Genomic DNA, 13336 nt, shown 5'->3' on the forward strand with positions numbered 1-13336 from the left:
GGTACTGATACTGTTGTTGTGGTACTGGTAGTGATACTGTAGTACTGATACTGTGGTACTGTACCGACACTAGTATTGGCACTATGGTACTGGCACTGTGTACAGGCACTATAGTATTGACACTATGATACTGGCACTACTTTAGAAACGGCAATATAGAACTGGCACTGTAGTACTGACACTGTAGTATTGGCACTATGGCACTGTCACTATAGTTCTAATACTGAAGTATTGGCACTCTAGCACTGATACTATAGTACTGGCACTCAAGAACTGGCAATGTAGTACTGACACTTTTGTACCAAAGCTGTAACATTGACACTATTGTACTGAAACTGTAACACTGGCACTGTAATATTATTTTACTGGTATTCTAAAATACCAATACCCTAATGTACCTGAATTCATATATATTTGTAATATTTAGTACAGTACTTGCACATAATAGAACTGGCACTCTGTTAATATTCTGGCATGTACTCTCAGTAATAGCATAGTTGTAACACAAAACCCAGTAATCCCCACAGTTGTAACACAAAACCCAGTAATCCCCACAGTTGTAACACAAAACCCAGTAATCCCCACAGTTGTAACACAAAACCCAGTAATCCCCACAGTTGTAACACAAAACCCAGTAATCCCCACAGTTGTAACACAAAACCCAGTAATCCCCACAGTTGTAACACAAAACCCAGTAATCCCCACAGTTGTAACACAAAACCCAGTAATCCCCACAGTTGTAACACAAAACCCAGTAATCCCCACAGTTGTAACACAAAACCCAGTAATCCCCACAGTTGTAACACAAAACCCAGTAATCCCCACAGTTGTAACACAAAACCCAGTAATCCCCACAGTTGTAACACAAAACCCAGTAATCCCCACAGTCCCCACAGTTGTAACACAAAACCCAGTAATCCCCACAGTTGTAACACAAAACCCAGTAATCCCCACAGTTGAAACACAAAACCCAGTAATCCCCACAGTTGAAACACAAAATCCAGTAATCCCCACAGTTGTAACACAAAACCCAGTAATCCCCACAGTTGTAACACAAAACCCAGTAATCACAAAACCCCCAGTAATCCCCACAGTTGTAACACAAAACCCAGTAATCCCCACAGTTGAAACACAAAACCCAAAACCCAGTAATCCCCACAGTTGTAACACAAAACCCAGTAATCCCCACAGTTGAAACACAAAACCCAGTAATCCCCACAGTTGTAACACAAAACCCAGTAATCCCCACAGTTGTAACACAAAACCCAGTAATCCCCACAGTTGTAACACAAAACCCAGTAATCCCCACAGTTGTAACACAAAACCCAGTAATCCCCACAGTTGTAACACAAAACCCAGTAATCCCCACAGTTGTAACACAAAACCCATTAATCCCCACAGTTGAAACACAAAACCCAGTAATCCCCACAGTTGTAATCACAAACACCCCAGTAATCCCCACAGTTGTAACACAAAACCCCAGTAATCCCCACAGTTGTAACACAAAACCCAGTAATCCCCACAGTTGTAACACAAAACCCAGTAATCCCCACCACAAAACCCAGTAATCCCCACAGTTGTAACACAAAACCCAGTAATCCCCACAGTTGTAACACAAAACCCAGTAATCCCCACAGTTGTAACACAAAACCCAGTAATCCCCACAGTTGAAACACAAAACCCAGTAATCCCCACAGTTGAAACACAAAACCCAGTAATCCCCACAGTTGAAACACAAAACCCAGTAATCCCCACAGTTGAAACACAAAACCCAATAATCCCCACAGTTGTAACACAAAACCCAGTAATCCCCACAGTTGAAACACAAAACCCAATAATCCCCACAGTTGTAACACAAAACCCAGTAATCCCCACAGTTGAAACACAAAACCCAGTAATCCCCACAGTTGTAACACAAAACCCAGTAATCCCCACAGTTGAAACACAAAACCCAGTAATCCCCACAGTTGAAACACAAAACCCAGTAATCCCCACAGTTGTAACACACAAATCCCCACAGTTGTAACACAAAACCCAGTAATCCCCACAGTTTAAACACAAAACCCAGTAATCCCCACAGTTGAAACACAAAACCCAAAACCCATAATCCCCACAGTTGAAACACAAAACCCAGTAATCCCCACAGTAATTCCCACAGTTGAAACATAAAACCCAGTAATCCCCACAGTTGTAACACAAACCCAGTAATCCCCACAGTTGAAACATAAAACCCAGTAATCCCCACAGTTGTAACACAAAACCCAATAATCCCCACAGTTCAAACACAAAACCCAGTAATCCCCACAGTTGAAACATAAAACCCAGTAATCCCCACAGTTGTAACACAAACCCAATAATCCCCACAGTTGTAACACAAAACCCAGTAATCCCCACAGTTCAAACACAAAACCCAGTAATCCCCACAGTTGAAACATAAAACCCAGTAATCCCCACAGTTGTAACACAAACCCAATAATCCCCACAGTTGTAACATAAAACCCAGTAATTCCCACAGTTGAAACATAAAACCCAGTAATCCCCACAGTTGTAACACAAAACCCAGTAATCCCCACAGTTGAAACACAAAACCCAGTAATCCCCACAGTTGAAACACAAAACCCAGTAATCCCCACAGTTGAAACACAAAACCCAGTAATCCCCACAGTTGAAACACAAAACCCAGTAATCCCCACAGTTGAAACACAAAACCCACTAATCCCCACAGTTGAAACACAAAACCCCGTAATCCCCACAGTTGAAACACAAAACCCAATAATCCCCACAGTTGAAACACAAAACCCACTAATCCCCACAATTGAAACACAAAACCAAATAATCCCCACAGTTGAAACACAAAACCCAGTAATCCCCACAGTTCAAACACAAAACCCAGTAATCCCCACAGTTGAAACATAAAACCCAGTAATCCCCACAGTTGTAACACAAACCCAATAATCCCCACAGTTGTAACTCAGAACCCAGTAATCTCCACAGTTGAAACAAAATCTATTAATTCCCACAGTTGTAACACAAAACCCAGTATTCCTCACAGTTGAAACACAAAATTCAGTAATCCCTACAGTTGCAACAGAAATACAATGATCTCCACATAATACAATGATTGCCACATAAATCCTTGGTATATATGAGTATGATCACATCTGTTCACACGGACAGAACACTCTTGGTCGCTCAAAACACGCTGCATTTTTGGTCATTAAAGTTCAGAACGGCAATAATTAGCTCAGATGGGGGCCTCATGTGCTAACACATAGGCACACACACACGCACAAAAAAAAAAAAAACCAGGAGCAGTTTTGATGACCATGTTCGTAATATTAGTCCGGCGCTTGTAAACCTCGCTATAAAAACACTGGGCGTTTTTCATTTGTTTGTGTCATTAACTTTATACGTTCACCAGTGTTACCGGTAGGATCCGGAGCGAGACGATAATAATAATATCTTTATTTACTACAAGTACATGTACAAGGTATACAGGTCTAGCTGACATCAATGACATACTACTATATAGAAAGCCCCTTGTTATGCAGAGCATTTCGGGCAAATTAGGTCAGTTTTGTCCCAGAATGCAACCCACACCCAAGTATTCATTTTACTGATGGAGAACATAGACAACCAGTGTAAAGAAACACGCCCAATGTTTCTACCCTCGCCAGGAATCTAATGATCGTCGGGCCCTGATAATAATGAGTATAGGCATGCGAAGATGTAGGTGATTACTTAAGTCTAACATTCTGTCTGAAAGTTGACGAGTAACGACGGTTATCTTATCGTTTTCCAAAATTGGTCCGTCAAGCATAGTATATTCTTAGATATGTGTTCCTAAAGTCTCACAGGAGAGGAAGGCACGACTGCGGGGAATCGTTCGCGATCTTCCACCTGAATTCAGAACGAAACCTTACAATCGGGTCTGTTATGGCAGCAAGTTAGTAATGGCCGGGGTCGTCGAAACAATGCGAACAAATTAATGTTGTCTGCCTAAAGGAAGAGCGCATCCGAAGGGAGAAATTTATATTTTATCAGATGCGAATGATTCCTAAGTCATCACTGGGTTGTTTTCATTAGTCAACCCTTACAAGGTTATTTACAAACACTACCGTGACAAATCTAATTATGAAATACTAATACATCGATGTGTTATTCTGTATATACTATACCCAAACTTGGGCATCTCCATCTGCAAGTTTTATACTGCAATTACAACAATAAAAATGTAAATGAATAAGAGCGAGGAAAGCAGGACCTAAAAATGCCGTTGCCCCTTAAGTGGCATACCTGTGCCCTTACCTGGAATAACTGCTCACAAGGAGTTAAATGCAGTATCAGCGGAATTACTGCCTATACTGAAAACTACTTTTACCTTTCGTGGTATATACACTGAGAGGTAAGCATATATACTCCTTTAGGGCATCAGATATTCGTTGTGTTAATGTCTAGGTGGATTGTGGCTTAATCACGCTCGTGCAGGCAATACGTCTTTCATAAAACTAACTCAAACTTTTCATCTACTTTGAAACTCGTATTTTCCTAAACAAATATTTAAAAAAACGCGACGGGCTGGAGTTTTGAGACTCTATGACCGCGGGTTCAATCCCGGCCGGGGGTATGATTTAAAAAAAAAATTTTTTTTGATGTACAATTGATAATTATTTGCAAAGATATGTATGCAGTCGTTACTGTTCTAATAGTTAATAATAGAGTTATCCTATCTCCAGATGCTCGTATCTCCTTGTATTTCACTGTTCTGTGGCTGATGTCGCTCTTCCCCCATCTTCAACTTTACCCCCTACCTTCTGTGTATTCCCTTGAACTAACTCATGTTTCTTTCTTCTTTTTTTTTAAGCCTAATGTTGCATTCCTTTTGTAATGGCGATCATTATCTGTGATAAGCATGTAACAGTAGGAAACTTTTCAATTAAAAGATGAGGACTCTTTATCATCACCATCATACATTAACATCACCACCAGCACCCACAGACTCTTATCATTCACATCCCACCTGACGTGATCGGGAGGTCACATTAGCGGCTCTCGTCGGAGTGGACCAGAGGGTTCAGTACTTCGAACAGGACCGAGCCTCCATCAGTTCACATAATTGCTGAAGGCAATTAATTATCCACTCCCGCACTTATAGCGGCACTGACGTCCAGTTGTGTGTCTACAGGTACGGTTCTGCGGTCCTCCTGTCGGCAGACGACGGCGACGGTGACCTGTACAATGCCTCGTTGGTGTTGGAGGGACGCCAGCTACTGCAGGTGGACAAGCAAGAGGGCGTCCACGTAGGAGGGACGCCGGAGTTCCTGGACGTCAGTGTGTTCAAGATCGAAAGTGATTTTTTCGACGGTGAGTGTAGATTTGAGTGAAGAAACGAAGGAATGAAAAACAAACTCATTATTTGGAAAAAAAAAATCAAATATACGAACTGAAACCTTTTAGCAAAGTAACTTAAATATTAAGTTTCTGGTATGTTTTTAAATACTGTGTTTATAAAATATTGAACTGAGCACATTAGCACTGTGTTCTCAACCAAATTAATTAATAGGAAGCGGTATGAATGAATATAGGAGTCCACTTAGTTATTTTTTTCAAGTTCATTATTTCTACGCAGCGAAATGGCAATAGATATGCAAATGTAGTTGTCTACGTATGAAAGAGGTTTTCACACAACTTCGGGATCATCTAATCTACGTAACTTCAGCAACAGGACCTCCACTGTTCTGTAATACACGTAATTGTTACTCCAGTTCATTCCATCATTGACCATCATGTCCGGTGTACCTTTCCCTATGCCATCCTTTATTCTAGCATTGGTATTTGAAAAACATCATCTTTCACAAAACTTCCCACAAGAAGTCACCGGCTTGAGATCAGGGAAGCTTCCGGGGATCATTTGATGGGGCTGTTACGCGTCTGTCTCGCTCTCAACAGACGGAGCAGCGCTGTATAGCCCTTGTGGCTTAGCGCATCTTTTTGATTATAATAATAATAATCAACAGACGGAGGATCAAGACTTCACCACAGCTTAACATGAATTATTTACTTTTATTATTCAAAGGAACTTCTTGCTACGATAATTACGCTATTACATGCAAAAAAAAAAACTACATATCACATATCATTTCAGTATTTTTTTGAAATCGACGCATGTGTATTGGGAGTTTATATAATGTGCCAAAGAGAAAATTCTACACTATTAATTCTTCAGGATGTATGGACGATCTGCGAATCTCTGGTCGTAGCGTTCCACTGCCTCCTGCGACCAACAGCTCGGCGTGGGGCCAGGCAAGTGTCTACAAGGGTGTGGAGAGTGGGTGTGGCGCCCCTTCAGCCTGCGTCAATGTCTCCTGCAGAACCCCGCTCACCTGCGTCGACACCTGGAGGTCCTACCACTGTGGGTCAGTAAAGTAGGACTCTCATATACTGCTGAAAATAAGTGTCCTGCTCTTAACAGACGAGACTGAGGATCGAGCCTTCGAAATTAACTGGAAGACCCACAGGGGTTTAGCGTTTCACATAATCTGATTTAGAGAACAGCAATTTCTTATTTTTCTGTGATATTATTATTATTATTATTATTATTATTATTATTATTATTATTATTATTATTATTATTATTATTATTATTATTATTATTATTAATTAGTATTCTTATTATAATTTAGAGACAAGCTCTAAGCTCCAGTTCTTTGTCATGATTCCTTCAGCATCAAAGCCACCTCTTGAATGTACTCACCTAGCTGAGGTTGCAGGGGTCGAGTCCTAGGTCCTGGCCCCGCCTCTTCACTGGTCGCTACTAGGTCACTCTCCCTGAACCGTGAGCTTTATCATACCTCTGATTAAAGCTCTTGAATGTGTGTGTGTGTGTGTGTGTGTGTGTGTGTGTGTGTGTGTGTGTGTGTGTGTGTGTGTGTGTGTGTGTGTGTGTGTGTGTGTGTGTGTGAGTGTGTGTGTGTGTATGTATGTGTGTGTGTGTGTGTGTGTGACGATCTACCTACGCATACGTTGTTACAAACATTGTTGACACGTCACATTTCTAAGTGCTTCTGATCCTCACTGTATGTAACAATAGCATTATTTATTCAGTATAACAACAACAATGCTTCCTCATGATGAAAATGAAAACTGGAAAATAAATTTATTTCCGAAATCTCTTATATTCATTATTAGTATTAAGTATTTCGGGCACAGCCGTTGTCAGTAAGAGCAGAGCTGAACAATATTTGCCATCGAAATAACTTGGTTCTTGTTTAAATTCCTAGTAAAAAGAGACCATCACCAGTGTCCAGGCAACAATATTAGAAGGTTGTGAGATATACAAAGTTAGCATTATGTTAGTTATGATTGGATATTAACTTGGCAGTACCGCAGACAACAATCCTCTTCTTCTTCTGGCAGCTCAAGTAACTCTACTTGCGGGAATTAGAGATGGGTTAAGAATCTGCTTCCTCTTCTGGAGTGGCGCCAGGACTGCTATATAATCTGCTTCCTCTTCTAGAGTGGCGCCAGAACTGTTATATAATCTGCTTCCTCTTCTAGAATCATGCCAGGAATGCTGTATATTTTTCTTCCTCTTCTAGAGTGGCGCCAGGACTGCTATATAATCTGCTTCCTCTTCTAGAGTGATGCATCAGGCAGTTTAGTGTGATAATATAACACTGGAATTCATGGTGGGATGGGTTTAGTGTGCTGTTTTATGAGTGAGTTTACATAAATGTCCTCTCGTAATTGTTAACCTCTATATACATGACTTTTATTTATAGTGATTAGAAGTTTTAGTATTAAAGAATTAAATTGCCCAGCATCCAATTATGGAATATTCTTAATGATCTCATTTTAATAGCTTTCATCCATTAAGAATACGTAGGTTAATACTTTGAGGAAAGCCTATGGAACGAATGGATTGAATTGTTAATATAAAAGAGGGGAGTTATTATATCTGGAGGTGCAGGTATTGGGAAGGTGGAGAGAATATTTTGAGAAATTGTTAAATGTTGATGAAAAGAGGAAGGCCATGATTTCCTGCCTTGGACAGGGAACTAGAACATCTTTTACGAGTGAGGAAGAGCCAGATGTGAGTATGGCGGAGGTAGGTAAGGCGGTGGGTAGAATGAAAGAAAGCAAAGCAACTGGGATTGATGGGATTAAGACAGAAATTTAAAAAACAGGTGGGGATATAGTTTTGGAGTTGTTGGTGGTATTATTTATTAACTGTATGAAAGGAGGGGGGTGGTACCTACGGATTGACAGAGTGTGCATAGTTCTTTAGCGTAAAGGGAAAGGAGGTATAAGAGTGCAAGAACTGTAAGGGAATAAGCCTGTTGAGTGTACTAGGTAAAGTATATGGTAGAGTTATTACTGAAAGAATTAAGAGTAAGATAGAGAGCAGGATCACAGATGAAGAAGGTTTTAAGAAGGGTAGGGGATGTTCAGACCAAGTATTTACATTGATGCATATGAGTGAATAGTATTTAGATAAAGATAGGAAAATTTACGATGCATTTATGGATTTAGAAAAGACATTTTAAGATGGATAGGAGAGCAATGTGGCAGATGTTGCAAGTGTATGGAATACGTAGTAGGTTACTTAAAGCAATTAAGAGTTTTTATGAGGACAGTGAGGCTCACGTTTGGTTATATAGGAGAGTGGGTGATTATTTTCCAGTAACAGTGTGCCTTAGACAGGGATGCGTGATTCACCATTGCTATCTAATATGCAGTATTTATATATGGGGCTGTAAAGGAATTAAATGGTAGGGAAAAACGTGTGGGTTTATAAAGTAAAATATCTAATGGGAGTTGTTACAGTGGCTTTTTTCCTATGATACTGTGCTTTTGGGAGATTCTAAAGAGGAGTTGTAAAAGTTTGTAGACGAATTTGGGAGGGTTTGTAAAAAAGGAAATTGAAAGTAAATATAAGAAAGAAAAGTGTGATGAGAGTAACAACAAAAATTAGGTATGAAATAGTGGATAACAGATTGAAGGGAGGGTATATGGAGAAAGTGTATGTGTTTAGATATATAGGAGTGGACTTGTGGGCGGACGAGTCAATGAAAAATGAAGTGAATCATGGAACTAACGAGAGAAGAAAGTAGTTGGTGCATTGAAGTATCTGTGGAGACAAAGAGCTTATCCATGGTGATAAAAAGGAATATGTGTGAGAGTATACTGCTACTAACATTCTTATATGGGTATGAAGGATGAGTTTTAAACATTGCAGCAAGGAAGAGTATGGAGACAGTGGGGATGTCATATCTGAGGGGAGTGTGTTGTATGAATATTATGCAAAGTATTCGTAGTTTAGAGTTTAGAAGGAGGTGCGTGGTTACTAAAAGTATTATCTCGAGTGCTGAGGAATGGTTATTGAGGTGGTCTGGGCATTTAGAGAGGATGGTACAAAATAGGATAACTTGGAGGGTGCATAAATCTGTAGTGGAGGGAAGGGATCGAGGGAGGGGGTAAAGGAGGTTTTGTATGCGAGGGGCTTGGACATCCATCATGCGTGTGCAAGTGTGTTAGAAGTGAGTGGAGTGATTTGACATGCTGTTGGAATGTGAGCAAGGTAACATTTATGAGGGATTCGGGGAAACTGGTTAGCCGGACTTGAATCCTGGAGGTGAGAAGTACAGTGCCTGCACTCTGAAGGAAGGCTGGGGATACTGCAGTTTGGATAGGTATATCAGTTGTAATGTCGGCACGCCTCTGACAAGAAAGTGATAGAATGAGTGACAGTGAAAGCGTTTCTTTCTTTTTGGGTCACCCTACCTCGGTGGGAGACGGCCGGTGTGTTATGAGTGTAATGTCACCATAGCTGATAGGTTTCTAAACACGTTACTATGAAAAAAAAATGAAAAACTAAACAAAATCTGTTAAACTTAGCAACGTGAACGTGAATATGTGAAGCAGCAGATTTTGTTACTACCTACAATGAAATCCATCGCCAAACAAAACACACAAGCAATGTGTTCTATGGACCGGGCCGCGGGGGCGCTGACCCCTGAAACACCCTCCAGTGGTGGTTACTATTTGGTATTATTGATTAAAGTGATGTTAATTAATAGAACTAACAATGCCCTATTTTTTTTTATTTCTGTCGACATGCACTCTCAGGAATTCTAGGAAAATACTGAGAATATCAACAGCCTCAGCGCTGCCTGCCATGAATATAGTTTTTGTGCTAATAGTGTTTCTCAGTGGCAATTTTTATTATTCACAGTGACAGGTATTGTGGGTCACACTGACAGGTATTGTGGTTCACACTGATAGGTATTGTTTTCACACTGACAAGTATTTTGGTTCATTCTGACAGGTTTTGTAGTTCACAGTGACAGGTATTGTGACTCACAGTGACAGGTATTCTGATTCACAGTGACAGGTTTTGGCTCAGTAACTAGAGTTGTGGTTCCCAGTGACAAGTATTCAAGTGACAAGTATTAGGGGATGTGGCTCAGTGGCAGATGTTTGCATGTTACACAGGTGTGGTGAGGGACGCGTGGTGAGCACCAGCAACAGCCAAGCGACGTGTGAGGACGAGGATGAGTGTGTATGGCGGCCCTGTCTCAACGGTGGCACCTGCTTTAACACCCAACCAAGTAAGGCTTTCTTGTGGTACCCTGTGACATCCTCCAGTCACTGTAGTAAAGAAATGCTCTGCATAACCATGGGCTTTCTGTATGCACAACCAAATGTCACCCATTTCCGTACAAACATTGTATCATGTGGAAATACATCTTTGACGTTAACTTCTTCCACACACTGCTGATTTATGGCACTCTTGTGGCATTGTTTTGCACTCATACTTCCCTGTAGCTCCCTTTTATAAACATTTTTGTCTTGTGACACCATACCCCAGTGGAAATAAGTCACTCTGACTTTTTTGTGTTATCCCAGGTTCTCTACACATATGCTGCTATGTATGATAATCTGTGTAACTGTATTTGTGTATACCTGAATAAACTTACTTATTCCCCATCTACTGCTGTTTTGAGGCTTAAGTTAGATTAGGTAAGGCTTGTCTGGAAACAGTTCAAGAGTTTCCTGACGCTGGTCTTGGTCATATGATGACCCGCAGCTGGAACTTTTGGTAATCTGACCGAGGCCTTCCGCTTGCTTACCAGTCCACCCCTTTAAAAATTATGGCTATGATTTCAACCATTAGTATGTCTTGAGGCAGGTTAGATTAGGTAAGAAGTGTCAGGAAACAGGACAAGTGTTGAAGTACTTCTTCTTGATTCGCCGGTACTCTCCTGGCCCGGGTCTTTTCCAGATGGTGACCCGGCCTTGGCTTCCAATCTTGGGAGTGTCTGAGACCTATGTCTGCCATGGGAGGAAGTACAAGTACCCCTTCATTTTCTGGGACCAATTGTCCCCAGGCCTAACCCCATTCCCCGCCCTCACGGGGCTCGTAGGGAGAAGCTAGGCCTCTTGTCTGCCGTCTTCCCCGCCCTAGGAGGGCTCGTGGGAATGGTGTCTTCTCATGTGTTGTTGAAGTGCTTTGCTCAGCCCTATTGTTTTTCATCCACTGCGATAAAGGGCTAATGTGACTTATCCACATACTCACCGCTCACTAAATATGATTCATCACACTCACTGCTGATTAAATATGAGGTCTCCCTACTCCTATCTCTTACTTAATGTGACTCATCTCTACTCTCACTGATGAATGTAACCCAGTCCAACACATGGTATAATATATCTGTTACGTTAAGCAGTGCATTTTCCTTTATGGTGTGAAAAATCAGAATCAGATAATATAATCAGAACCGCAAGGAAATAAGAACCCCAATCAAAATAAGTCCTAGAAAATTTACATATATGTTGCAATTTATGTTAATTGTGCTTATGTGTGCCTGAACCTAAAAAAATATATACTTACTGAATACTACTACTTAACTACTAAAACTTAGTTGAGTTTCTGCAACAAATCTGGTTTTCTCCGTTTTCTTCGAAGGCTATGTGTGTGCGTGTCCAGCAGGGTTCAGAGGACAGCACTGTCACCTGCCAGACGTGGGGGAAACTTCGCTAAAACTGCCTCTCGGGATCCTCGTCACCATTGTTGTTTGGTGCACCTTTCTTCTCCGTGAGTATGTTAACATGTGACGTTAGGCGTAAAGCTGCAAAGTTAGAGACCTGCTTTTTTTCTGTTTCGGTTCTATAAAGCAATCGGCAATGTCAGTCATTCCAAATAACGCTGAACCAGATAAGGAGAGTAAATTGTTCTAATGGGAATAAGTCGACTTTACTAAGTTAAATCTACATAATGTAGATTCCGCATCACTACCCTTTGCCTTTCACTGAATGATCCACTCGGCATTAGTGCTTTACACAAATTAAATGAAAAATCTACTGCATGTACTCTACATGCGTAACAATAACATTTATGTACCATCAAAACCACTGTAGGAATTTTAACTTACGGTTGTAAAGTCATTTGTAGATTGCACAACATAAAACCTTTACTAATATATTCTAGATTTGGGAATATTTTGTTGGTTTATGAGAACCACAAAAAATGCGATTAGTCAGAAATAGCGAAATTGGGAAGTGAGTAAAGAAGCAATAACTGCTTCAGCATGGCTTCAGACCCCACCGTTCCACTTTTTCTTTTTTTTTAGAATGCACATTCTCCACAGTGCTGATCTGCGCCTTCCTGCTGCACCAGCATCACCGTCGTTCTGCATTACGCAGGGGAGCCTCCCACGAAAAGGAAGACACAGTCAGCTGTAAGGAGCAAGTGTCACCCTGCAGCCGCACGCCCAACCTGCTGGAGCTGCAGCTGCTAAAGCCGCCCAGAGCCAACGGCCAGCCAGCATGGACCAAGAATCCCAACATAGCAGGTAAGTGACCACCACCACCCTCGCCTGTGTAAATTACACCAGCATAGCGTAAAAAAATGCCCTCTGATAGACGTGCACTAAGAATCCAGCTGATCAGTGGTTACCTTCAGCTATTTTTAAATAAACAAGGAAGTCAATATAAAAGGCAAGAAGCCATCTTTTGATAACCTATATCAACAAAATTTACTTATCGGATCAAAATAATTTTTGCAAATTAAAAGTGGGTGCATCCGGTAATAATGAGCCACATGTGCTCTTCAGTTATCGTTCCCCTCCACTTGATATCTTGATCTGTTAAGGTATCCAGGGTTTCGATACACGAGAAAAGGTGTTTGCAATAAATCAAAGAATTTTTTCACTGAAGTATTGGCCGTTTGTAAAACTGGTATAACTTGTTAAGTTTCAAAGAAGCTGCCAATACACGGGTTATAAATTCTCATAAAAAAATTAGCCTCTGGAGTGTATATTCCCTGCAAGCAGAG

General features: G+C 40.9%; 1 protein-coding gene across 1 annotated transcript in view; it reads left to right on the forward strand.

The window, feature by feature from the left end:
- The window catches only part of LOC128686994 (putative neural-cadherin 2), a 919537-nt gene that overhangs the window by 901405 nt on the left and 4796 nt on the right, over nucleotides 1-13336 (forward strand). Inside the window, exons 24-28 of the mRNA XM_070082349.1 lie at nucleotides 5186-5364; nucleotides 6227-6416; nucleotides 10495-10610; nucleotides 11969-12097; nucleotides 12651-12854. Of these exons, the coding sequence (XP_069938450.1) occupies nucleotides 5186-5364; nucleotides 6227-6416; nucleotides 10495-10610; nucleotides 11969-12097; nucleotides 12651-12854 (818 nt within the window). The remainder of the gene's footprint in view (nucleotides 1-5185; nucleotides 5365-6226; nucleotides 6417-10494; nucleotides 10611-11968; nucleotides 12098-12650; nucleotides 12855-13336) is intronic.

The sequence above is a fragment of the Cherax quadricarinatus genome, chromosome 7, assembly GCF_038502225.1.
Source record: "Cherax quadricarinatus isolate ZL_2023a chromosome 7, ASM3850222v1, whole genome shotgun sequence".
Lineage (NCBI taxonomy): Eukaryota > Metazoa > Arthropoda > Malacostraca > Decapoda > Parastacidae > Cherax > Cherax quadricarinatus.